The sequence below is a fragment of the Salvelinus fontinalis genome, chromosome 12 (assembly GCF_029448725.1).
Source record: "Salvelinus fontinalis isolate EN_2023a chromosome 12, ASM2944872v1, whole genome shotgun sequence".
NCBI lineage: Eukaryota > Metazoa > Chordata > Actinopteri > Salmoniformes > Salmonidae > Salvelinus > Salvelinus fontinalis.
This window is the reverse complement of record NC_074676.1, coordinates 3,735,918-3,762,981: the sequence shown is the minus strand read 5'-3', so window position 1 is coordinate 3,762,981 and position 27,064 is coordinate 3,735,918. Positions and strand designations below refer to the sequence as shown.

The window sequence follows — 27,064 nt, the reverse complement described above, 5'->3', positions numbered from 1 at the left end:
ATTTTTCTTCTCATTCGCTTACTTCTCAACATCTTTCCTCACTGCCTGACAGTTAGCAGCAGGTCACAGTGAAAGAGGTCCTTCATATGTCGACATTTTGGGACGTTATTGTTCGTTTTGTACTTCGTTAGTTGTTTTTTTTGCCCATTTGGGCACACGACATTTTTTCTCGAGGCAAGTAAGTAGCCGAAGTCTACGCCCTTTCGTCGGTGATTGGTCAACAGTAGGGATTCTTAAATCAAGTATTTGTTGTCATTAAACGAGATAACTCGTTTTCATGCACATTTTTAATTGAGAAAGCCAATGCACCAAACATCTTAGATTTAAAATTGCGTGACTAATATATCCTCGGCAAAAACGTCAAAATCATTGACAGATTTCTTGAGTTATCTTAGTTTAGCTTGTAAAATTGCCGCTTTTTTTTCGTTTTTCAAGCGAAGGTCTTTTGAGTATGCAGCACACTCGTTTGGGTAGCATGCTGACGCCTACCCCAGTCAAAGCCGACGGTGAATGTCGTGTTCACGTGGCATGCTAGTTGGAAATGGCAGAGTTCACAAGTTCCGACTAGCACGTGAAAGTTGCATAAATGGCAGAAACCAAGCACGTCAAGCACGTGGAGTAGCCTAATGAATTTAGGATTTAAGTGTTTTCACATGTAAAAGTGTTTGCTTTTTAAAATTATTATAAAAACGCATATAGCCTATCACTTTATCTGCCTTCCCAATGAAAACTACTTTGAACATTGTAACATAATATATTATTATATTATAGTTTATAGAAAATACATGCTTTGGGTTTCTGAAGGATTCATCACACTGTTTTGTTGGCATATTGTTAGGGTTGCGTCAATTCAATCTGGTATAAGGATAAGTATGACGATGAGTCACCAATTGTATGCTATGTATTTTTTATTAACTAAGTAATAAATGGCAAATGCAATTTTCATATATACGGGTTCAATGTATCACCACGCAGGATAAGACGGAGAACTGACTTGTTTCTGACAAAGATATTATAATATACTCTGACAGAGATAGTTCCTGCTTCCGAGCCGGCCTGTCACAGAGTAGAGACTGGGCGTGGTTTAGACTCACCCAGCCTATCGCCGGCGCTCAGGCTAGTCCTAGCCTCTTTGCGCTCTTTGGTGTCCCGGCGCTTTTGCTGTGTAGATTACGCTCCCTCACCCCAGAGACTGAGGTCAGACAGCTCTGCAACATTGTCTGAGTTATTTGCACCTGTATACAAAAGCACACTGTTCTGCTCAAGGCTAACCACAGCTTCCCAGCACACACACACATCTATGGGGCTAACTGTTACTTCCAGCACACACACACAGACACCCAGGCCAACAGTTGCTAATATTCAATCACATGTGATATAGCATTGGGTTATAGTGCATTAAACACAAATCCTAACAATATGCTCGATTTGAGCCAGGCTCTTGCCCGGTGACGTGCCGGGCCATATGCCACGTTCTTGTGCTAGTCAGAACTAGGTAATTGAAATGTCCGACATGCTAACTGGTAACGCGGGACGTGTATAATCACAACCAGATAGCAAGTCGGAAATGTCAGTTTCGTAGTTCCGATTATCACTTGAACATGGCAATAGACCGGTTTTATCCCAGTCCATTCTAATCGAACTCCCTTCGTGTACTTTGGATAGATAATGCCATCCGTTTGCTGCACGACCATGCAACAGTTTATATACTTTACTGTGGGCCTAATCATCAGTCCAAACAGTTTCGTTTTGCAATGAAAACGAGAGCTCCTATTGGACACATTCAGATAGTTCCCTCCCCGTTTCCCTCCTTAAGCTTCCGTTCAAGACACGTTTTGGAACAGAATAGGCATATTGATTAAGCCTCTGTCTTTGACCATTCTGCTCTTTGGCTAAACCACAGAACATATTGATTGTCTTCGGCGAAGTACTCCGACGGCTCAACCAATCAGCTTGCAGTGGGGTGTCACCTCCCATCTCTGTCAAGCAGTATGGCTGACGTTCTGTAGTGTGTGTAAGCTTCTAACTAGTGTTGACCTTATTTTATTAATTTTAAATCATGTCAGTGCTACTATTCTTGAAAAACTTGCACTGCGTCAGCAAAGTTCCTCTGAGTGTCGCGCGCCCGGTCGTCGATTGTCTATATCACACCGAAAAAGGAGTCTACGGTTACCGACCCAAACAAATCGAGGGGGACCCGAAGTTGCAGAGCGACCATATCGCTACACTCAATCAAGGTCAGTAGAGCTCTGTTCAAATACTCATACTAACCGTACTATTTGTGACGTGAAGTGAGTATATAGTATGCTAATTGGTCATATAATGATATGGATAGTAGGCCAAAAGTTCCCTGATATCGTACTAAATTTGCCAAAATACGAAGTATTCATGGAGTGGACTGATGTAAAACTATATCTAGGCAACAAAATACATACAACCATTGAAATATCCAAGTTTTACATATTCTTTTACTACACTGATTCCGTAATTGACAGTATGTCAAATCTCTTTTTATTAGGAACATTTTTCATACACAAATCAAAATTTATGAAGAAAAAGACCCCTTTGTAAAAATGTTTATCTGATTTGGAAAACTATTTCCAATCATTAAAACGTTTACAAAGCAAAATGTCAAACATTTATTCGCTACATGTCTGTATTTGATTTGATATAATATGGATTTTTATAATTTTTTTGTTGATCTTTTATTTCTTGGTAATTCCTCTGGATGTTCTGTTTTTTGCTTAATAAAAAATAAAAATACATGCAGTGGAGGCTGTTTCTGTGCTTTTAGGACCCATAACAGGCTGACTACGCGACGCGAGCCTTGCAAAATAGATTTAGAAATCTATATTATTAAATTATTGCACCAACACTGCTCGCGTGCCAACGAGCGTCAGATCGCGCTGCACGTCTTGCCTCTCCCAGATCCTCATTGGTTTATAGAAGCAGGTACCCACGTGCCATCTCCTCATTGCTTATACCCATGTGGGTGACTGAAAGACGAGTGAGGTCAGTGGCGGTAATGCACCTAATTTATGAAAGTTGCCAATCGCAATATTAAGTCAAGAGAAGAAAAAGCCTAGAAGGAGGAGAGATGACTAGAAACAATTCGATAAACCATTTTGTGTGTGGATTAATTGTCAGAGTAGAGGACCTTGTGCATTTCAGGTAAAATAACAACTTAATGTTTATATCCCAGGACAAATTAGCTAGCAAGTGAAAGCTAGCTAGCTAAATTGCCATAAATGTTCAATGCTTTTCGACCTGTCCCCAAATTAATGTAATTGGTTCAGAGTTTGTTTTGATATTTTAACCTGCGTGTCGTGATCGCGTTTGGTGTGGGAGGACAAAATACATTAATGCACGATGGCGCACACGCGCAGCCGGTTTGGGTTCTGTGTAATACGTTCTTCAGAAAATGGGCGTGGCTTCATAACTTTTCAAATTGGAAGAAAATGGCGGAAAATATGCAGCCGAAGTCCGACGAGAGCGGATACAAATTCATTACTTTTACTAATTGTGACATGTTCTGGAAGTAGCTAGCCAAACGTTAGCCAGTTAGTTTGGGTGATTGACTGCCGTTGAATGCTCTAAATCTACGAGCAAACAAACCATGCTCTGGATATGCGAACGCCCAGAGCGCACTCTGTCACTCCAGATTGAATTGATGAACACACACGAAATTGTACAATTTTTAGCTAGTCATTTGTTATGCTAACAAGTTAGCAAGAGGTTGCATAACAACATCAACTTCCAGTAGACAGGCGAAGGTCTAGTACGCTCAACTGAAACGATACCGTTTGTTTACAGTATACTAAGATGAAGTAATAGTATGTAGTATACAGTATGTTAGTATGCTTATTCGAACACAGCTCATGTTTTGCAGATAATGAACATTAAACTCAAATCATTGTCTTTTTCAATGGGAAAACAACTAAGCAAGACTTAAGACTAACAACTAAGCATCCTTTGCACAAAGTGAATTCTACATTTATAATTGATTGTAGGCCTATCAATTCACCTATTGTAATTGCAGAAGAGATTAAGTGTTGAGTTGTTCTTATATTCCTTATTGTCACTGCATATCGTACACTTTTACTACTTGCTTTAATTTGCATTTAACTGTAGACTAATGTTTGTCATAGGTAGAGGTATATCCTCCTACCCCATTTCTTTTTTGATGTTATTTTTTAATCTTTATTGACTTTTCCCCCCACATTTTACAATAATAATAGATTAATTCATTTAAATACATCAGTTTTCACATCAATTTGATATTAAAAAGGCTGTTCTGTTTGCACAGATCATGGTCTCATGCGCCTGGTGGAGGCATACCGAGCACATGGACACAAGGCTGCTAAAATTAACCCTCTACTGCCAGAGGACCCTGTGGAGGACATTGTGCCAGAGATCAACATGTTGACTGGGGCTGTACAAGGACCCCTCAACACATCTGGTAGGCTATGTGGTCTATTGGGAGATTCATATGAGGATGGTATTATTCTCAGTAATGTTCTTCAGAATGTGTTCCAAAAACGTTGCATATAACAAATTTGGCAGTAAAGAAGTGCACAGCTGAACAATTTTTTTAACATTTTTTTTTTTTTAACAGGGAGTGCGGAACCTCCTGCGCACAAACTTTTTTTTTAATGGGCATAATACTAAAGACACTTAAGTTAGCTGGCTAAGTTAATGGTGAGCTAATTACAGAAAATAGCTTATGGTTGTGAGTGTGATGAAATAAAAGCAGGGCATTCTACCGGAGATTTTTAGGACTTGGACACTCTCGTTGTCCTAGCGTTATATGCTAATTAGATTTTGGTGCAGGTCATGTTGTTCTTCACATTACCATCTCTGGTAAACGCACACTATATCAACTAAAATCAATGTTTATTTGTCACATCCACAGGATACAAAAGTTGTAAACGGTACTTGCATAGTGGAGTCTTTTGTTTAGACATGGAGCTAGCTGGCTAAACAATGAACCATAATCCCAACTCATAATTTAACTGCCATGCATGAATTTATTTATTTATTTAATTTATTTATTTATTTTACCGTTATTTTACCAGGTAAGTTGACTGAGAACACGTTCTCATTTGCAGCAACGACCTGGGGAATAGTTACAGGGGAGAGGAGGGGGATGAATGAGCCAATTGTAAACTGTGGATTATTAGGTGACCATGATGGTTTGAGGGCGAGATTGGGAATTTAGCCAGGACACCGGGGTTAACACCCCTACTCTTACGATAAGTGCCATGGGATCTTTAATGACCTCAGAGAGTCAGGACACCCGTTTAACGTCCCATCCGTAAGACGGCACCCTACACAGGGCAGTGTCCCCAATCACTGCCCTGGGGCATTGGGATATTTTTTAGACCAGAGGAAAGAGTGCCTCCTACTGGCCCTCCAACACCACTTCCAGCAGCATCTGGTCTCCCATCCAGGGCCTGACCAGGACCAACCCTGCTTAGCTTCAGAAGCAAGCCAGTAGTGGTATGCAGGGTGGTATGCTGCTGGCTGAATCTGCAGGTAGCTAAAGCTAACTAACTAGATTATATGTTAGTTAGCTAGCTAGCTAACATTAGGCCATAACTAGCAAAGCAAATGGCTTTCTAAGATGCAAATAATATTACTACACACATCATACATGTAACGTTAGCTAGCGAGTCAGCCAGCCAACGTTGCTACGTACCTAACAGAATGCTTTAACTTGCAATGAAAATTAATTTCTGACAAAATTAGAAATGTATACTATCTGAAAATGTAGCTAGGTAGGCTCTCTTACCCGTGGATGAACACTTTTCCCTCTCTGTCATGAATGCCATGGTTGCCCTTAGTTTGACGATGTAATCCGGAGACAGGTGTTTTATACAACAGCCTTCTGGTGTGTTCTCTCTTCGACTCCCTCCGCATATTTGCAATCAAACGCCAGAATTTACTCCATCTCCTTAGCTATCATACTCTGCTTCCACCGGGCATTCCATTGATTTCAAAACTCGGTCCTCCAGAAAGTGGCGTGCATTAGCAACACTTTTGAAGTTCTTCATGATATCGTGAGAAAGGATTACCTACACATACTGAGCATGTCATGTTATAGACAGAAGCATCCTACATGGTAGACCAATCCAAACTTATCTCTCGGTATGTCCAGCCCATCTATCTCAGCCAATCATGGCTAGCCGGAAGGTTCCTGTCCTTTTCCGTGTCTAAACCAACTAGGCTCGTAATTTAACAATTGTATTTTCAGATGGGAGTGCAATTTCTTTATTTATAAAAATAAAACATTTGCCAATGTTGTAGTATCAAATTGGTAGTTAGTCTTGTCTCATCGACGCAACTCCCGTACGGACTCGGGAGAGGCGGAAGTCGAGAGCCGTGCGTCCTCCGAAACCCAACCAAGCCGCACTGCTTCTTGACACAATGCCCGCTTAACCTGGAAGTCAGCCGCACCAATGTGTCGGAGGAAAAACTGTATACCTGGCGACCGTGCCAGCGTGCCCGGCCCGCCACAGGAGTCGCTAGAGCGTGATGGGACAAGGACATCCCGGCCGGCCAAACCCTCCCCTAACCCCGACGATGCTGGGCCAATTGTGCCGGCTGCGACAGAGCCTGGACTCGACCCAGGATCTCTAGTGGTCTTAGACCACTGCGCCACTCGGGAGGTCTACAAGTTTGTTATTAAGGCACATGAAAGGACAGATGTTCCAGAAGGCATTTCTGACAAAAATGCATTTATTGATGACAAAATAAATGTTTATGTTCAAATGCCTCTCTTGTGAAGTAGTGACAAGCGACATACGCCTAGTTTCCTGAAACGAGTTACATTTAGAAATACCCACAGTATGATTTTCAATACCATCAATACTTTTTAATTACGTCAATACCACAAACTATTTTAGCTTGTTTTTCAAATGAATATATTTGTGCACTAGGTTAATAAAGCAGATCACGTTCTTCATTTCGACCTGTTGCATCAGTTTTTCATTATGAGGCCGTTCCCCAAAGCTGATTGAGCCAGTCACATTGTAAGAGGGGGGATCAATTTACACTTGAAATTCACTACTAATGTTTGCAAGGTATTATCTAAGTTTAGTTATCTAAGATGTGCCAAAATAAATTCTAGCTATGCATTTGGTTTGCTAAGTGACTAGCTTGCAAGATCAATCTTCTTGGTTACAGCAGAGACAATCAATCCACTCCTGGATCAATATCATTGCTGTCTGTTTTGTGCTTGAAGCAAACCTTTTGAGATGGTTGTATGACTTCATGATCTGGGGTGTCTGTCCTTGCGATTTGTTTATGTTCCTTGCGCTTGTTAGCATTTAGCTAGTGTACACATTGAGAATTCGCTAGTACTTTGTTAGCACACTTGGTTAGGAGCCTGTAAAAGAGCAGCCATCCCCTCTGGCACCATTAACGTAGCGCTTTATGGTTTTTGCGACTGCACTTGAAGAAACTTTCAAAGTTCTTGATATTTTCCGTATTGACTGACCTTCATGTCTTATGGTAATGGACTGTTGTTTCTCTTTGCTTATGTGAGCTGTTCTTGCCATAATATGTACTTGGTCTCTTACCAAATAGGGCTATCTTATGTATACAACCCCTCCTGTACCTTGTCACAACATAACTGCTCAAACGCATTAAGAAGGAAAGAAATTCCACAAATTAACTTTTAAGAAGGCAGACCTGTTAATTTAAATGCATTCCAGGTGACTACCTCATGAAGCTGGTTGAGAGAATGCCAAGAGCGTGCAAAGTTGTCATCAAGGCAAAGGGTGTCTACTTTGAAGAATCTCAAATATAATATATATTTTGATTTCTTTAACACTTTTTGGTTACTACATGATTCCATATGTGTTATTTCATAATTTTGATGTCTTCATTATTATTTTACAATGTAGAAAATAGTAAAAAATAAAGAGAAACCCTTGAATGAGTAGGTGTCCAAACTTTTGACTGGTACTGTACATCTAGCTGGGTAAGGTTAAGGGGGTAGGTGTGTGTCTTTGGTAACAACAGCTGGAGTGCAATCTCTGTTAGACATCTTCATGATAAGCTGTGGACTATACTGAACAAAAATTTGAACGCAACATGTCAAGTGTTGATCCCAAATTTTCCATTCGCACAAAAAGCTTAGGTAACACAATTGCATTTTATCGATGGCAATTTGAATGCACAGAGATACTGTGACGAGATCCTCATGTTTCAGCATGATAATGCACAGTCCCGTGTCGCAAGGATCTGTACATAATTCCTGGAAGCTGAAAATGTCCCAGTTCTGCATACTCACCAGGCATGTCAGCCATTGAGCATGTTTGGGATGCTCTGGATCGACATGTACGACAGCGTGTTCCAATTCCCGCCAATATCCAGCAACTTTGCACAGACATTGACGAGGAGTGGGACAGTATTTCACAGGCCACAATCAACAGCCTGATCAACTCTATGCAAAGGAAATGTGTCGTGCTGCATGAGGCAAATGGTGGTCCCACCAGATACTGACTAGTTTTCTGATCCACGCCCCTACATTTTTTTTGAAGATATCTGTGACCAACAGATGCATATCTGTATTCCTAGTCATGTGAAATCCATAGATTAGGGCCTAATGAATTAATTTGAATTGACTGATTTCCTTATATGAACTGTAACTCAGTAAAATCTTTGAAGTTGTTGCACATTGCATTTTTATATTTTTGTTCAGTATAGTTTATCTGTATTTTTCATAGCTGTATATTTACCTCCACAAACCGATGCTGGCACTGAGACCACACTCAACGCGCCGTGCAAGCAAGGAAATGCACATCCGGAGGCGGCCGGTGATTTTAATGCAGGGAAACTGAAATCCATCTTACCTCATTTTTACCACCATGTCACCTGTGCAACTAGAGGTGACAACTTTAGCTCACCTTTACTCCACCCACAGAGACATACTACGCTCTCACTTGCCCTCCATTTGGCAAATCTGATCATAACTCAATCCTCCTGCTTACAAGCAAAAAACTTAAACAGGAAGTACCTGTGGAAGTGCTCCGGTGAAGCGGATGCTAAGCTACAGGATTGTTTCGCTAGCACAGACTGGAATATGTTCTGGGATTAATCCGATTGAGGAGTTTACCACATCAATCACTGGCTTCATTAACACAGTAAGTGCATTGACGATGTCATCCCCACAGTGACCATAAGTACATATCCAAACCAGATGCCATGGATTACAGGCAACATCCGCACTGACCTAAAGGCTAGAGCTGCCAGTTTGAAGGAGCAGGACACTAATCCGGACGCTTATAAGAAACCCTGCTATGACCTCAGACGAGCCATCAAACAGTAAAGACGTCAATACAGGACTAGGATCGAATCCTACTACGCCGGCGGTGACAGTAGTTGGATGTGGCAGGGCTTGCAAACTATCACGAATTACAAAGGGAACCCAGTGACACGAGCCTACCAGATAAGCTAAATTCATTCTATGCTCGCTTCGAGGAACGCAACACTGAACTATGCATAAGAGCACAAGATGTTCCGGATGACTGTGTGATCTCACTCTCTGTAGCCAATGTGAGTAAGACCTTTAAACAGGTTAACATTGACAAGGCCGCGGGGCCAGACTGATTACCAGGATGCATTCTTGGAGCATTTGCAGACCAGCTGGCAAGTGTCTTCACTGATATTTTTATTTTCTCACTCACCCAGTCTGTAATACCTACATGTTTCAAGCAGACCACAATAGTCCCTGTACCCAGTAATGCCAAGGTGACCTGTTTAAATAACTGTCACCCCATAGCACTGAAATCTGTAGCCATGAAATGCTTTGAATGGCTGGTCACAATGGCACATCAACACCATCATCCCAGATACCCTGGACCCACTCCAATTTGCATAGCGCCCCAACAGATCCACAAATTTCGCAATCTCTATTACACTCCACACTTCCCTCTCCCACCTGGAGAAGAGGAACACCTATGTAAGAATGCTGTTCATTGACTACAGCTCAGCGTTCAACACCATAGTACCCACAAAGCTAATCACTAAGCTCAGGACCCTGGGACTAAACACCTCCCTCTGCTACTGGATCCTGGACTTCCTGACATTCCGCCCCCAGGTGGTGAGTGTAGGCAACAACACATCCGCCACGCTGATCCTCAACACAGGGGCCCTTTAGGGGTGCGTGCTTGATTCCCCTCCTGTACTCCCTGTTCACCCACGACTGTGTGGCAGCGCATGACTCCAACACCATCATTAAGTTGGCTGACAACACCACAGTGGTTGGCCTGATCACTGACGACGATGAGACAGCATATAGGGATGAGGTCAGTGCCCTGGCAGTGTGGTGCCAGGACAACAACCTCTCAATGTCAGCCAGACAAACGAGCTGATCGTGGACTACAGGAAACGGAGGCCCGAGTACGCCCACGTCAACAGAGCTGTGGTGGAACGAGTCCAGAACTTCAAGTTCCTCTGTGTCAAAATCACTAAGGAATTTTCATGGTCCTCACACACTAATACAGTCGTGAAGAGGGCACGACAACACCAATTCCCCCTCAGGAGACTGAAAAGATTTGGCATGGGCCTTCAGATTCTCAAAGTTCTACAGCTGCGCAAGGCCAAATAAACACTGAAGTTGCTTACCAAGAAGACAGTGAATGTTCCTGAGTGGCCTAGTTACAATTTTGAAATAAATCGTCTTGAAAATGGCTGTCAATGATCAACAACCAACTTGACAGAGCTTGAAGAATTTTTGAAAGAATAATGTGCAAATATTGTACAATCAATGTGTGAAAAGCTCTTAGAGACTTACCCAGAACAACTCACAGCTGTAATAGGTGATTCTAACATGTTTTGACTCGGGGTGTGAATACTTCAATTCAATTCTTCATTCCAAGATGGCGTAGCAGTCAGAAGTCTTTGTCCTTCGTCGTGTCCCATGTATATATATTTTTCTTTGCATATCTTTAATTTTTTTTAAATATATATTAACTTCAAAATACTCTCCTGCAACCCGCCTCACCCAATGTGGTGTGGATGCAGTCTATCACGGTGCCATCTGTTTTGTCACCAAAGCCCCATATACTACCCACCACTGCGACCTGTACGCTCTCGTTGGCTGGCCCTCGCTTCATACTCGTCGCCAAACCCACCGGCTCCAGGTCATCTACAAGTCTCTGCTAGGTAAAGCCCCGCCTTCTCACTGGTCACCATAGCAGCACCTACCTGTAGCACGTGCTCCAGCAGGTATATCTCACTGGTCACCCCCAAAGCCAATTCTTCCTTTGGCCGCCTTTCCTTCCAGTTCTCTGCTGCCAATGACTGGAACGAACTGCAAAAATCTCTGAAGCTGGAGACTCATATCTCCCTCACTAGCTTTAAGCACCAGCTGTCAGAGCAGCTCACAGATCACTGCACCTGTACATAGCCCATCTGTAAATGGCCCATCCAAGTACTTCATCCCCATACTGTATTTATTTATCTTGCTCCTTTGCACCCCAGTATCTCTACTTGCACATTCATCTTCTGCACATCTACCATTCCAGTCACTAATTACTATTTTGTAATTACTTCGCCACCGTGGCCTATTTATTGACTTTCCTCCCTTATCCTACCTCATTTGCACACACTGTATATAGACTATTTCTACTGTATTATTGACTGTATGTTTGTTTATTCCATGTGTAAGTCTGTTGTATGTGTCGAACTCTTTGCTTTATCTTGGCCAGGTCACAGTTGTAAATGAGAACTTGTTCTCAACTAGCCTACCTGGTTAAAGGTGAAATAAGTAGATTTTTTTTAATGTCAATCAGATATTTCTGTATTTCATTTTCAATAATTTAGCAAAAATATCTAAACAACTTTTCACTTTGTCTTTATGGGGTGTTATGTGTAGATGGGTGAGGAAAATAATGAGTTCAGGCTTTAACACAACAAAGTTAGCAATAAGTCAAGGGATATGAATACTTTCTGAAGGCCATGTATATGCATACAATGCCCATATGCATTTAGCGCTCAATTCTCTGACAACTGAACCGTGTGGTGGACAATTGTTTTTTCTCAACACTGCCAGCACTCTGTTTGCATGGCTAGTGGCTAACGTTAGCCAGCTCAAGATGGCTAACGTTAGCCAGCTCAAGATGGCTAACGTTAGCCAGCTCAAGATGGCTAACGTTAGCCAGCTCAAGATGGCTAACGTTAGCCAGCTCAAGATGGCTAACGTTAGCCAGCTCAAGATGGCTAACGTTAGCCAGCTCAAGATGGCTAACGTTAGCCAGCTCAAGATGGCTAACGTTAGCCAGCTCAAGATGGCTAACGTTAGCCAGCTCAAGATGGCTAACGTTAGCCAGCTCAAGATGGCTAACGTTAGCCAGCTCAAGATGGCTAACGTTAGCCAGCTCAAGATGGCTAACGTTAGCCAGCTCAAGATGGCTAACGTTAGCCAGCTCAAGATGGCTAACGTTAGCCAGCTCAAGATGGCTAACGTTAGCCAGCTCAAGATGGCTAACGTTAGCCAGCTCAAGATGGCTAACGTTAGCCAGCTCAAGATGGCTAACGTTAGCCAGCTCAAGATGGCTAACGCAGAGTAGATTCTCCATATGACGTTAAGAAATAGTCCATTTATGGGTCGTTTAGAAGATATCCGGAAATAAGTTAATAAATATGTAAAAACCCCAAAACATAACTATTTTTGTAGTTATAGGTAACCAGAATGTGACTACACATTACTTAAGTCTTTGACCAAACTGTGTTGTTACTTTGGTGAGTAAAAACTCATGCCGCCTACCCTTTTAAGTCAATGTAAAACCCATCACCCAACATTTGATTTGCTAAACCACCCATTGCAATGGTATGGCACCAATACAAATTGGAAGGAAATCATTGCCTTTTAAATGCCCCAAACTGCTAATTTGTGTGGTGACTCACTCACAGTACATGCGTTTAACACAGGCACTCGGTTTGAGTGGATGGTGTCTCCAGGGATGAGGCATTTTCAATGACAGTCAACAGTATCTCATGCCTCCAGTCATTACTATCATCACTCACAAATTAGTAGACCAATCAAATGAAAGTGCATGTGACTTGGTGGATATGATTTTAGATGGTAAAAGCACTTTGTGACAGCTGATGTGAAAAATACATTTGATTGAGGGTTCCTATGATACCCAGTCATGGAGATAAGGAATTATGTCCGACACACACACACGCCTCATCCTGTCAGACTATCAGAGCTCTTGGTCTTTAGTCTGTGTTCATGGAGATAAAGAATTATGTACACGTGTTTTTTTTTTGTCCAGCAGGCAGACTAGCAGGTCTCATACTGCAACGCATTTGCAGCCAACCAGGTCCTCATAAAAAAAACGTGTTATTTTTTCAACTGACCTGAAATTCACACTCCTACATAAATTCCTTTCTTCTCCAGGACTGCGTCACTTTGGTAAGGCTGAGGCGTCAGTGGAGGAGGTGCTTGCCTACCTGGAGGAGGCCTACTGTGGCCGCATTTCCATAGAGACCAGTCAGTTGACCAGTCTGGAGGAAAGGGAGTGGCTCGCCGACCGCTTCGAGGAGTTGAAGAAGGAGACATTTGCGGCGGAGGAAAGGAAGAAGTTGGCCAAACTCATGCTGGAGTCACAGGTAGATGGGTGGATGGATGGGGATGGGGGGGGAGTGAAAGTGGGGAGAGAAAGAGACCTCCACAGAGGAGAGGAGACAGTTGGCTAAGCTCCTGTTGAAGTCACATGTGGGTGGATAGGTAGATGGGTCAAAGGTCGAGGTCGTCACACAGTATTACAGCCAAATTACCTTTTCATAGCTTAATTTAATGAAAATGTTATCTTATCTAACAGAGTAATTGGCATCTTGTTTAAACATTTTCTGTGGGAATAAAGTCATTATCTTATCAGCAAGAATGTGATGGTATTGGTTTTATCAATGTTAATTACATTTTTCTTTCCTATTTCCAAGAACGACTGATCTTGCTGACTTATTTGTGTATTTATCTTTTATTTTACCAGATAAGTCATTGAGAACACCTTCTCTTTTTACAATAACAGCCTGAAATGACCTGTTTCATCTTGTTACCTCAGGAGTTTGATAATTTCCTGGCCAACAAGTTTTCCACGGTGAAGCGTTACGGTGGTGAGGGAGCAGAGAGCATGATGGGAGTGTTCTATGAGATGTTCCGCCTGTTGGCCCACAGTGGGGTGACGGACGTCGTCATGGGGATGCCTCATCGCGGGCGACTCAACCTCCTCACGGGGCTGCTGCAGTTCCCACCAGAGGTCAGGGTTCAGACACTATCGATCACTTCCAGGTCAAATTCATGGCTGTAGTGTTTACCTGAGTTAACCACACTCACTGGGGATTACCAATAAACTCCATGTAATTGTCAGCTGCTATGCAGTGTGACAATAAGAGAGAATCCAGTGTTACCTTATCAGAAAGTGACCGTAAAAGTTTCTGTGGATGATGACCTTGAATTTTGTTGTTTTTCTTACTGAGGTGAACAGGTTTTGGGAGAGGTGAAATCTGGAACCCCAGTATAACATTATTTTGTTTCATGTGCCTCTCTCCCTCCACCTCCAGCTGATGTTCCGTAAGATGCGTGGCCTCAGTGAGTTCCCAGCGGACTCTCCCTCCATCGGTGACGTCCTCTCCCACCTCTCCTCCTCTGTAGAGCTGGATTTCGGTGCTGCCCACCTCCTCAAAGTGACCATGCTGCCCAACCCCTCCCACCTGGAGGCCATCAACCCAGTCACCCAGGGGAAGACCAGGGCCCGGCAGCAGCTCAAACAGGAGGGAGACTACTCACCAGACGAGAACGCACAGCCTGGGAATAAAGTCGTATGTCTCCAGGTATAGTGTGTGTGAATGTATATGTGTATATATATATATAACTAGGCAACTCAGTTAAGAACAAATTCTTAGTCTACAATGACGGCCTACCCCGGCCAAACCCTCCCCTAACCCGAACAACGCTGGGCCAATTGTGGCTCTAACCAGACTAGTGGGAGGCCCCGGTGCACAACTGAGCAAGAGGACAAGTACATTAGAGTGTCTAGTTTGAGAAACAGACACCTCACAAGTCCTCAACTGGCAGCTTCGTTATATAGTACCCGCAAAACACCAGTCTCCGCTGGCCTTCTAGGCAGAATTCCTCTGTCCAGTGTCTGTGTTCTTTTGCCCATCTTAATCTTTGTATTTTTTATTGGCCAATCTGAGATATGGCTTTTTCTTTGCAAATCTGCCTAGAAGGCCAGCATCCCAGAGTTGCCTCTTCACTGTTGACGTTGAGACTGGTGTTTTGTGGGTACTATTTAATGAAGCTGCCCCCCTCGGTTTTGTTGCAATTAGGGGAGCTAATGTCTCATTTAGGGGAGCTGAGCCCCCCTGGTTCCCCCATAATTCGCACCTTGGCCCTCAGGCCAATGTGTTTGACACCCCTGAACTAGAAACACATTCACTGATTAACATTGCTATAGAATAGTATACTTGATTGCCCTCTCGTGAATTTGTTTTGCATGTGTAGTACAATATGTAAAAGAGAGGGATAGTAGGAAGGGATTATTACGCTGAAGTACAGTTTATAGGGTCATAAGGGCATTATCCATTGATGTCAAGATATTTTCAGAATTTCAAGCCTGGTGATCATTGTGGAAACTCTCCTTACTTTTCTCAGGTCCATGGGGATGCCTCATTCTCGGGTCAAGGGATTGTTCCAGAGACATTCACCATTTCACTACTCCCCCACTTCAGAGTCGGTGGGAGCATCCACCTCATTGTAAACAACCAAGTGGGTTATACCACTCCATCTGCCAGAGGGAGATCGTCTTTATATTGCAGTGATGTTGGTATGTGAAATCTATTGCTTTATCTATAATAGATCTTTATGGGAATTATAATCACAAATCCATTTTTTGAATGGGAATTTCAATACTCCTCTCTCAACTATGTGTGTTCTCCCCTCTCCAGGTAAGATGGTGGGCTGTGCGGTGATCCATGTGAATGGTGATGATGCGGAGGAGGTGGTGCGCGCCACACGTTTGGCGGTAGAGTATCAGAGACGCTTCAGGAAGGATGTCATCCTGGACCTGCTCTGCTACAGACGGTGGGGACACAACGAGCTGGACGAACCTGGTTTCACTAACCCTGCCATGTACAAGATTATCCGGTGAGTTCAGTGTATTTGCTATACTCTTCCTTCTCTGGCTGATCTTGAGCCAAAAGGGGTCCACTAAATGGACATAAATATTGTCCAGAAACTACCTCATTGTATTGAACAGGGAACACATCCCCACAACCATGAACAAAAGCATATATGGTTTACCTACAATTGTATATTTGCTTTACATTATTTGCCGTTGATATACCCTTGATTACAGAACAATGCCCAAATAACTAACCATGACATCCTACCCACTTCTCATCTCCCCCAGCTCCAGGAAGAGCATCCCAGACTCCTACGCTGACCAGCTGATCTCAGAGGGCCTGATGACAGAGGAGGAGTGTGGTGCCATCAGGACAGCCCACTACGGCATGCTGAACGACAAGCTGGCCAACATGACCCTATACAGCCCACCGCCCACCAACCTGCAGGTCTGTGATGTGCACTCATTTCACATAGGGCTTGATTGAGTTTACCTGGCACAATGGAATCAATAGAGTAGTTGCAAAAGTGCAAACCCCACCCATCTGACACTACAGGCAGACTAAAGCGAACGCTCAAAATGTTTGTTCCCAGGTCTCTGGTGAGGAGTGCTTTTTGGAGTGTCGAGAAACCAACAGAAGATAGATTTCCATTCTTTTCCGTAACAAATGGACTTATAAAGTTGTGTTGTTGTTACAGGGGCGCTGGGGAGGTCTGGAGGAGCCCCAGGCCAGAGTCACCCACTGGGACACGGGGGTGCCTGTCCCCCTGCTGCAGTATGTAGGGGCTAAGTCTGTGGAGATACCTGAAGAGGTCCAGCTCCACAGCCACCTTGGGAAGATGCATGTGGCGGTAATAACAATTACAGGATATATATATATTGTAGCTCATTCGGGGGGGGGGGGGGGGGTCCTGTCCTGGACACTCGAAACCAGGTCCATTCCGGGACTCGAACCCAGGTCCACCGACTGTTAACCCAACACCTTAGCCATTACGCCAACCTCTTTACAAGTTTGCTAGGTGTTGAGTTAAAGGGATAGTTTGGAGATTTCATTGACAATGGTATCCACAAGTTCATCTGCCTCTGGGGAAAAGGGATAAAGGGCTTTGTTGTTTTCCCCCTTTGTTTTAAAGACTCTCTGAAGCTCAATGCAAACAGATCTGTTGTGTTCTCTCAGGGTCGCCGTGCGAAGGTGGAGAATGGAACTAATCTGGATTGGTCCACTGCTGAGGCCATGGCGTTTGGCTCTCTGCTCTGCCAAGGTCAGTCAACGGCTTTTTACACTACTGAGCCAAACCAAGCTGTGCTAAGCTGGCCTAGGTCCGCATCCACTTTAGTTGCTGGAGTATCCTAGGCAGCACAATTTGGTAAGGGTAATGTGAAAAAGGATTGAGCTTCATAGATAACATTTTTTACAGAAATTGCTTGTTAGATAGATTTTTGTTTTCTCAGACCTGTTATAACCATACTATGTCAATGCTTACAAATGTTTAGTCATTTATATAATTCTCATGTCTCTGGCTGTAAGAATGTGTTTTGTTTTGCAGGGTTCAACATTCGTATCAGTGGACAGGATGTTGGTAGGGGCACCTTCAGTCAGAGACATGCCATGATCGTTTGTCAAGACACAGATGACATGTACATCCCCCTCAATCACATAGACCCTGAACAGAAAGGATTCATGGAGGTAAATAATGAGTTATTGCAACGAGAGAGAAAAAACTAAAAACAATGAGACTTGATACAAAATAACTTGGGAGTCGACTTGCACTTACAATGCACGACTTGGGACTTGAGATTCAACCCTTTTTACTCACATGAGACTTGGACCTCATGACTTGTTTACTTGCTTTACTTCGAAGTAGTATAAGAGTGTCTTGAGCACCCACCTGTGATACGGCGTGCACTCTTCTGCATGTGTGTGTGTGTTCTAGGTGTGCAACAGTGCCCTGTCTGAGGAGGCCGTGCTGGGCTTTGAGTATGGAATGGCCATCGCCCAGCCTAAACTACTGCCTATCTGGGAGGCTCAGTTTGGAGACTTCTTCAACGGAGCTCAAATCATATTCGACACCTTCCTCTCTGGAGGTAATGAATGCTGATACTCTGGTCAATAACTTTCTGAAGTCAGCCAAGGGCTATTTTTAGGTCACCTCCTTTTTGAGGTTGCAGATAGTTGAATATCATAAACCAGTTTCCTTCTAGCCCCTGGCGCGATCACCTATCAAGTCCTTTCAGTTCTGTGAACACAGATTTAACGAGGGCTCGGGGGAAGGGGATACACGCAATGTAGCCAACACTTTGTTTAGTATACATTTAAGATTAAACTGGATATTTGGTCAACATGATCAGTAAATCATGGGTCCCAGTAGAACACAACCTACACTTTTTAATATAAAAGCTTTATAGCGCATTCACAAAGCCTTCATAAAGGTTAGGCGCTACATTCTGGTTCCACTGGGTATTGATTTGAAACGTGTCTCCCAGGCGAGGCTAAGTGGCTGCTGCAGTGCGGGATGGTGGTCCTGCTTCCCCATGGTTACGACGGAGCAGGACCTGAACACTCCTCCTGCCGCATGGAGAGGTTCCTACAGGTGAGTAGGGGAACGCAAATCACATGGGGAAACAATTTTAAAGGAGCGGGGAACCTCTGATCTCCTCTGCATTTTGTGGCAGTGAGAAATGAGGAGAACATACTTTTTTTTAAAGAACTCTTTGGAAACAAATACCTCTACAAATACCAACTACGATTACCTCTGTTGTAGCTACTGTATGCCGCGGTCTACTCTCTCACTGTCTCTTTGTACTATTTATTGTATCTGTGTCTAAATCTCCTCGTCTTTCTCTTTCTCCCAGCTGTGTGACAGTAAGGAGGAGGGGGTGGATGGTGACAATGTCAACATGGGCGTGGTCAACCCTACGACTCCAGCACAGTACTTCCACCTGCTGAGACGACAGATGATACGTAACTTCCGCAAGCCGCTCATCGTGGCCGGGCCCAAGACTCTGCTCCGACTCTCTGTAAGCTACTCAATAACACATCTAATACAAGCCATTAGAGTTCAATGGGCCTGTTTGAATACCTTTAAAATGCACCCCCCCCTTCAGGTAACCACTGATTACCTGTAGGTGAGTGCGTGGTTAGGTGAACGCATAGTTTTCACTGCATCGCTTCCACCAATCTTACCATGTCATATCAATGATTTCCTCAAGGAAAGAAAGGGTTAATTTTAAGGTATTCAAACAGGGATACTGTGAACATGTTTATGGGGGATATTTTTGGTGACTGAGTTGATGAGTTCCTGTCTCTACCTGTAGGGGGCAACATCCAGTCTGGCTGACATGGCTCCTGGAACCTCTTTCAAACCTGTGATTGGTGACACCTCAGTCACACCAGCCAGGTAAAGAAGTGTCCACAACATTACACCCTCTCTTCTGCTTCCTGTTGATAAGTGTGTCTCATTTAAAAGTGTTGTCATTTGTGTTATGGTGTCATATGCATGTACCCAACTGCTTTAATAACTGTCCTTTCCTGGTATCCCTGTAGTGTCCAGCGGGTGGTGCTGTGTTCAGGGAAGCACTACTATGCCCTGTTGAAGCAGAGGGAAACGTCAGCTGCCACTCAGACCACAGCACTGATCAGACTGGAGGAGCTGTGTCCCTTCCCTCTGGAAGCCCTGCAGCAGGAGCTCACCAAGTACACCAACGCCAAAGGTAGGCTATACCTGACCTGGCCACTATTTTTCTCAAACGTCTAATATCTAAAATGCCACTTTGCAGTCGCTTTTATCCAAGTACACCGACAACAAATGTATATAAGTGACCCCTGCACCTGGTTTTCACCAATTTGTAAGTCGCTCTGGATAAGAGCGTCTGCTAAATGACTTAAATGTAAATGTAAATGTACCACAGACACTATAGGCCTGTTTCCCAGACATACATTAACCCTTGCTTAAAAAGCTATTGCATTGGAGATTCTCCATTTTTAGCATGCTTTTTATTCCAGGGTTAGGCTCTTACTGTTCAACACTGCTTACCAGAGACTGTTCACCAGCATCGGATCAATAAATCATTTTGTGAACTGTATTTGGTAGGGATGGGAATTTGAAATGATTTTACTATTCGAATAATATCATGACATTTTTTCAGGTATTTGATTAACTGTCCCCATCCCTAGTATTTTGCCATCTTCAAGTAAATGTTTTTATGTAATCTTCATGTGTTTGTGTCCCATACAGAGTTCGTCTGGAGCCAGGAGGAGCCCCAGAACATGGGCCCCTGGTCCTTCGTGGCCCCTAGGTTTGAGAAGCAGCTGGCCTGCAAGGTGAGTCCTGCCCCTGTCTGAATGATCAGAGAAATACTGTTGATGTGTTTGAGGTGATCAGTTTTAGCAAGCAATGCGAGGCTCCAGAATTGCTCATTTTGATCCGATAATGAGTAGTTATTTGGGATGCAAGGTTTTTTGTAGATCAGGGATTCTGCACAGTCCGACTGCAATGTAGCGGATCTCAAACATGCACAATAAACCAAGTGTGCAAAACATGCTCTTTCATTTACATTTTAAGTCATTTAGCAGACGCTCTTATCCAGAGCGACTTACAAATTGGTGCATTCACCTTATGATATCCAGTGGAACAACCACTTTACAATAGTGCATCTAACTCTTTTAGGGGGGGGGGGGGGGTTAGAAGGATTACTTTATCCTATCCTAGGTATTCCTTAAAGAGGTGGGGTTTCAGGTGTCTCCGGAAGGTGGTGATTGACTCCGCTGACCTGGCGTCGTGAGGGAGTTTGTTCCACCATTGGGGTGCCAGAGCAGCGAACAGTTTTGACTGGGCTGAGCGGGAACTGTACTTCCTCAGAGGTAGGGAGGCGAGCAGGCCAGAGGTGGATGAACGCAGTGCCCTTGTTTGGGTGTCGGGCCTGATCAGAGCCTGAAGGTACGGAGGTGCCGTTCCCCTCACAGCTCCGTAGGCAAGCACCATGGTCTTGTAGCGGATGCGAGCTTCAACTGGAAGCCAGTGGAGAGAGCGGAGGAGCGGGGTGACGTGAGAGAACTTGGGAAAGTTGAACACCAGACGGGCTGCGGCGTTCTGGATGAGTTGTAGGGGTTTAATGGCACAGGCAGGGAGCCCAGCCAACAGCGAGTTGCAGTAATCCAGACGGGAGATGACAAGTGCCTGGATTAGGACCTGCGCCGCTTCCTGCGTGAGGCAGGGTCGTACTCTGCGAATGTTGTAGAGCATGAACCTACAGGAACGGGTCACCGCCTTGATGTTAGTTGAGAACGACAGGGTGTTGTCCAGGATCACGCCAAGGTTCTTAGCACTCTGGGAGGAGGACACAATGGAGTTGTCAACCGTGATGGCGAGATCATGGAACGGGCAGTCCTTCCCCGGGAGGAAGAGCAGCTCCGTCTTGCCGAGGTTCAGCTTGAGGTGGTGATCCGTCATCCACACTGATATGTCTGCCAGACATGCAGAGATGCGATTCACCACCTGGTTATCAGAGGGGGGAAAGGAGAAGATTAATTGTGTGTCGTCTGCATAGCAATGATAGGAGAGACCATGTGAGGATATGACAGAGCCAAGTGACTTGGTGTATAGCGAGAATAGGAGAGGGCCTAGAACAGAGCCCTGGGGGACACCAGTGGTGAGAGCACGTGGTGCGGAGACAGATTCTCGCCACGCCACCTGGTAGGAGCGACCTGTCAGGTAGGACGCAATCCAAGCGTGGGCCGCGCCGGAGATGCCCAGCTCGGAGAGGGTGGAGAGGAGGATCTGATGGTTCACAGTATCGAAGGCAGCCGATAGGTCTAGAAGGATGAGAGCAGAGGAGAGAGAGTTAGCTTTAGCAGTGCGGAGCGCCTCCGTGATACAGAGAAGAGCAGTCTCAGTTGAGTGACTAGTCTTGAAACCTGACTGATTTGGATCAAGAAGGTCATTCTGAGAGAGATAGCAGGAGAGCTGGCCAAGGACGGCACGTTCAAGAGTTTTGGAGAGAAAAGAAAGAAGGGATACTGGTCTGTAGTTGTTGACATCGGAGGGATCGAGTGTAGGTTTTTTCAGAAGGGGTGCAACTCTCGCTCTCTTGAAGACGGAAGGGACGTAGCCAGCGGTCAAGGATGAGTTGATGAGCGAGATGAGGTAAGGGAGAAGGTCTCCGGAAATGGTCTGGAGAGGAGGGGATAGGGTCAAGCGGGCAGGTTGTTGGGCGGCCGGCTTTCCATGACAGACTGACCAGGTGAATCCAGGTGAAAGCTATGATCCTTTATCGATGTCACCTGTTAAATCCACTTCAATCCGTGTAGATGAAGGGGAAGAGACCGGTTAAAGAAGGATTTTTAACAATTGACACATGATTTGTGTGTGTGTGCCATTGAGGGTGAATGGGCAAGTGCCTTTGAACGGGGTATAGTAGTAGATGCCAGGCACACCTGTTTGAGTGTGTTAAGAACCGCAACGCAGCTGGGTTTTTCACGCTCAACAGTTTCCCGTCTGTATCAAGAATGATCCACCACCCAAAGGACATCCAGCCAACTTGACCCAACTGTGGGAAGCATTGGAGTCAACATGAACCAGCATCCCTGTGGAATGCTTTCGACACCATGTGGAGTCCATTCTCTGACGAATTGAGGCTGTTCTGAGGGCGAAAAGGGGTGCAACTCAATATTAGGAAGGTGTTCCCAATGTTTTGTACACTGTGTATTTGACTGGGTTTGATTTAAAAAAAATATATATATATATATTAACCGACCATTTTAATTTGCACACCTTCTTTCTCCCTCTACTCTTCCTCCAGCTGCGGTTGGTGAGTCGGCCTACTCTGCCCGCCCCGGCTGTGGGCATCGGAACGCTCCACCACCAGCAGAACGAGGCCATCCTCACTGCCACCTTCTCCTCTTGAGCCACTCGACCCCAAGATGGCTGCTCCCGCGGGCCCCAGAATGGCTGCACCCTCCCTCCTCCAGTAAAACCACATTACATCTCTTCTCTAGGCCGGACCTCCAGGCTGAATTTATCTCTGTTTCACATTTGTTTCACTCAACTTTCTATGAATTGGTGAGATGAAACAATAGTGAGGCCAGGATCTCTTTTCTTCCTGTATGTTTAAATGTTCTCAAAAACACAATTGCTAAAGGCCTTCATTGTGGAGGGGGCTTCAGGTACTGAGTGGAACAAGACTGGGATGGTTTGGAAGGGCTGTTTTATCGAGCATTATGAAATGGAGCTGCTAGCTGTCTAAAAACAATGTGATGTAAGTGGTCTGAGATTGCATCGTAAATCAACTCAATATTGCCCTGAGTGTTCATTTTTATTGTAATATTGCATTTTTAACTTAATGTTTTTAACTTCATGCTAAAGTTAATTTCACATGCAATATGATTGCATTCAATTTACTATACTGAAACAAAAATATAAACGCAACATGCAAGAATTTCAGTTCGTATAAGGAAATCAGTCAATTGAAATAAATTCATTAGTCCCTAATCTATGGATTTCACATGACTGGGAATACGATATGCACCTGTGGGTCACAAATACCTTAAAATAAAAAATGTAGGGGCATGGGACAGAAAACCAGTCATTATCTGTTGTGACCTCCATGTGCTGACATCTCCTTCACATAGAGTTGATCAGGCCTGTGGAATGTTGTCCCACTCCTCTTCAATGGCTGTGCGAAGTTGTTGGATATTGGCGGCTACTGGAACACACTGGTGTACATGTCAATCTAGAGCATCCCAACAATGCTCAATGGCTGACATGTCTGAGTATGCAGGTCATGGAAGAACTGGGACATTTTCAGCTTCCAGGAATTGTGCACAGATCCTTGCGACATGGGGCTGTGCATTATCATGCTGAAACATGAGGTGATGGCGGCAGATGAATTGCACAACACTGGGCCTCAGGATCTCGTCACCATCTCTGCATTCGAATTGTCATCGATAAAATGCAATTGTGTTTGTTGTCCGTAGCTTATGCCTGCCCATACCATAACACCACAGCCACCATGGGGCACTTTGTTCACATCAGCAAACTGCTCTCCCACACGACACCATACAAGTGGTTGTGAGGCAGGTTGGACGTAATGCCAAATTCTCTATAACGACTTATGGTAGAGAAATTAACACTCAATTCTGGCAACAGCTCTGATGGACATTCCTGCAGACAGCATGCCAATTGCACGCTCCCTCAACTTGATACATCTGTGGCGTTGTGTGACGACAACTGCACATTTTAGTGGCCTTTTTATTGTCCCCCAGCACAAGGTGCATCTGTGTAATAATCATGCTGTTTAATCAGCTTCTTGATAATCCATCCCACTGACAGGTGTGGAATATCTTGTCAAAGGAGAAACACTCACTAACAGGGATGTAAACATATTTGTGCTCACAATTTGAGAGAAATAAGCTTTTTGTGCATATGGAAAATTTCGGGGTTCTTTTATTTTAGCTCATGAAAAATGGGACCAATACTTTACATGTTGCGTTTATATTTTTCTTCAGTGGAGATATGGGGCCTTATCAGGGTACTGAGAAAGAGCGCAACCAAAATATGGTTACGTTTAAGTCAAGGCCAGAGGTGTCAAACATACGGGTGGTTTGAGTAAAAGAATACAAAATACAAAAAAATTACTAAATCATATATCATTTTGGGGGGGGGGGGGGGGGGATGAAGACAAACTCAATATTCTTTCAAATGACTAAAACCAAATCGAAATTGTGTAGAAATGATTATCGGCATACCCAACTTTTGCAGGAAAAATGCATTGAAAGTGTTGGGAGCCTTACTTTCTTCACCGTGACTGGCGAACAGAGTTTACCCACCAATAAAAATTAAAAAACATTTTTTTTACCACTACATCGCTGAATGTAATACATTTTCAGTGCGGCCCTACAGACCTCATTGAGGACCAAATGCAGATCCCGGCACAAAATGAGTTTGACACCCCTGCCTTAGACACTAAGTTTATAACGTTATTGTATTATGAAGGCACTTTTAGTTGCTCATATGTGGCCACACATCAGAGTATTATGATTTCTTTTCAATGACCTATCATCTAGTTTCATCTTTTTCTTCAAAGTAGAAGATTGGCTGAGGAATTCTTTAGTGTTCTCTTCATGAGGTGCTATAGTTATTACTGTTTAAATGTCATCCTCAACATCAGTCCAAATGTTGTTAAAATGTTGGAAGTATTATTTTGGTTATTTTTGTTTGTGTAGAAATTCAAAGCTTCTAATTTTGTTTGTAGATTTTGAAAGAAAAACGACACGACTAATATTTCTGAACAACTACTGCGCAATTGCGCCATTAGCACCACAACTATTTCATATTTCTGATGAAAAGTAAGGGTTACCGTTTCTTGACAAAGTAACTTGGTAGTTATATTGCTTTGGTGTTAAAACATTTGTTTTCATTTCAAAAGGTTGCGTTTGTTGTGAATTCTGTCTTTTACTGCTGCAGGTACGGTTTAAAAAATATGTGGAAGCTGACTACCACTGGATTTGAGTTGTAATTAACAAAATAAAGTGGTAAGAAACCAATGCCATTGCTCTGTATGCTCATATTGTGGTTCAAGAAAAGGGCATTTTAATGGATTTTTTTTTTTTAAACCACTCATTAATCTGCACAAAATACCCCATAATGACAGAGCGAGAAATGTTTGCAGAAATACCTAATTTCCTTAAGTATTCAGACCCTTTGCTGTGAGACTTGAAATTGAGCTCAGGTGCATCCTGTTTCCATGATCACCCTTGACATGTTTCTACAACTTGATTGGAGTCCACCTGTAATAAATTTCAATTGATTGGATATGATTTGGAAAGGCACACACCTGTCTATATAAGGTCCCACAGTTGACCCGTGCATGTCAGAGCAAAAACCAAGCTATGAGGTCGAAGGAATTGTCCGTAGCGCTCCGAGACAGGATTGTGTCGAGGCACAGGTCTGGGAATGGGTACCAAAAAATATCTACAGTATTGAAGGTCCGAAGAGCACAGTGGCCTCCATCATTCTTAAGTGGAAGAAGTTTGGAATCACCAAGACTCTTCCTAGAGCTGGCTGCCCGGCCAAACTGAGCAATCGGGGAGAAGGGTCTTGATCAGGGAGGTGACCAAGAACCCGATGGTCCCTCTGACAGAGCTCCAGAGTTCCTCTGGTGATGAGAGATCCTTCCAGAAGGACAACCATCTCTGCAGCACTCCACCATTCAGGTTTTTATGGTAGAGTGGCCATATGGAAGCCACTGATCAGTAAAAGGCACATGACAGCCTGCATGGAGTTTGCCAAAAGGCACCGAAAGGACATTCGGACCATAGGAAACAAGATTATCTGGTCTGATGAAACCAAGATTGAACTCTTTGACCTGAATGCCAAGTGTCACTTCTGGAGGAAACCTGGCACCATCCCTATGGTGAAGAATAGTGGTGGCAGCATCATGCTGCAGGGATATTTTTCAGCAGCTGGGACTGGGAGACTAGTCAGGATCGTGGAAAGATGAACGGAGCAAAGTACAGAGATCCTTGATGAAAACCTCCTCCAGAGCACTCAGGACTTCAGACTGCGGCGAAGGTTCACCATATCTTGCACTACTCATCTCATATGTATATTCTGTATTTTATACCATCTATTGCATCTTGCCTATGCCACTCTGTCATTGCTCATCCATATATTTATGTATATATTCTTATCCCATTCCTTTAATTAGATTTGTGTGTATTATGTAGTTGTTTGGAATTGTTAGAGTACATGTTAGATATTGCTGCACTGTCGGAACTAGAAGCACAAGCATTTCGCTACACTCGGAATAACATCTGCTAACCATGTGTATGTGACCAATACAATTTGATTTCCAACAGGATAACAACCCTAAGCACACAGCCAAGACAATGCAGTAGTGGCTTCGGGAAAAGACTCTGAATGTCCACCAGA

At 43.8% G+C, this 27,064-nt stretch overlaps 1 protein-coding gene across 1 annotated transcript; it reads left to right on the top strand.

Annotated features, from left to right (window-relative positions):
* The first annotated feature begins 1,863 nt into the window (after positions 1-1,863).
* LOC129866651 (2-oxoadipate dehydrogenase complex component E1-like) lies at positions 1,864-25,677 on the top strand. The gene is made up of 18 exons (XM_055939422.1): positions 1,864-2,237; positions 4,307-4,459; positions 13,412-13,623; positions 14,076-14,270; positions 14,575-14,844; positions 15,668-15,839; positions 15,961-16,159; positions 16,425-16,584; positions 16,835-16,987; positions 17,314-17,398; positions 17,684-17,823; positions 18,071-18,221; positions 18,621-18,727; positions 18,990-19,154; positions 19,452-19,534; positions 19,681-19,847; positions 20,372-20,457; positions 22,935-25,677. The coding sequence occupies exons 1-18, from the start codon at positions 2,060-2,062 to the stop codon at positions 23,037-23,039; spliced, it is 2,781 nt and encodes a 926-aa protein (XP_055795397.1). The 5' UTR covers positions 1,864-2,059; the 3' UTR covers positions 23,040-25,677.
* The last annotated feature ends 1,387 nt before the right edge of the window (positions 25,678-27,064 follow it).

Excerpts from the sequence above, each read along its gene's own strand:
- LOC129866651 (XM_055939422.1), top strand. The coding sequence starts at position 2,060 with ATGTCAGTGCTACTATTCTTGAAAAACTTGCACTGCGTCAGCAAAGTT. Across the intron at positions 14,845-15,667 it reads ATAAAGTCGTATGTCTCCAG|GTCCATGGGGATGCCTCATT; the intron begins GTATAGTGTGTG and ends TACTTTTCTCAG. Across the intron at positions 16,160-16,424 it reads GCCATGTACAAGATTATCCG|CTCCAGGAAGAGCATCCCAG; the intron begins GTGAGTTCAGTG and ends CATCTCCCCCAG.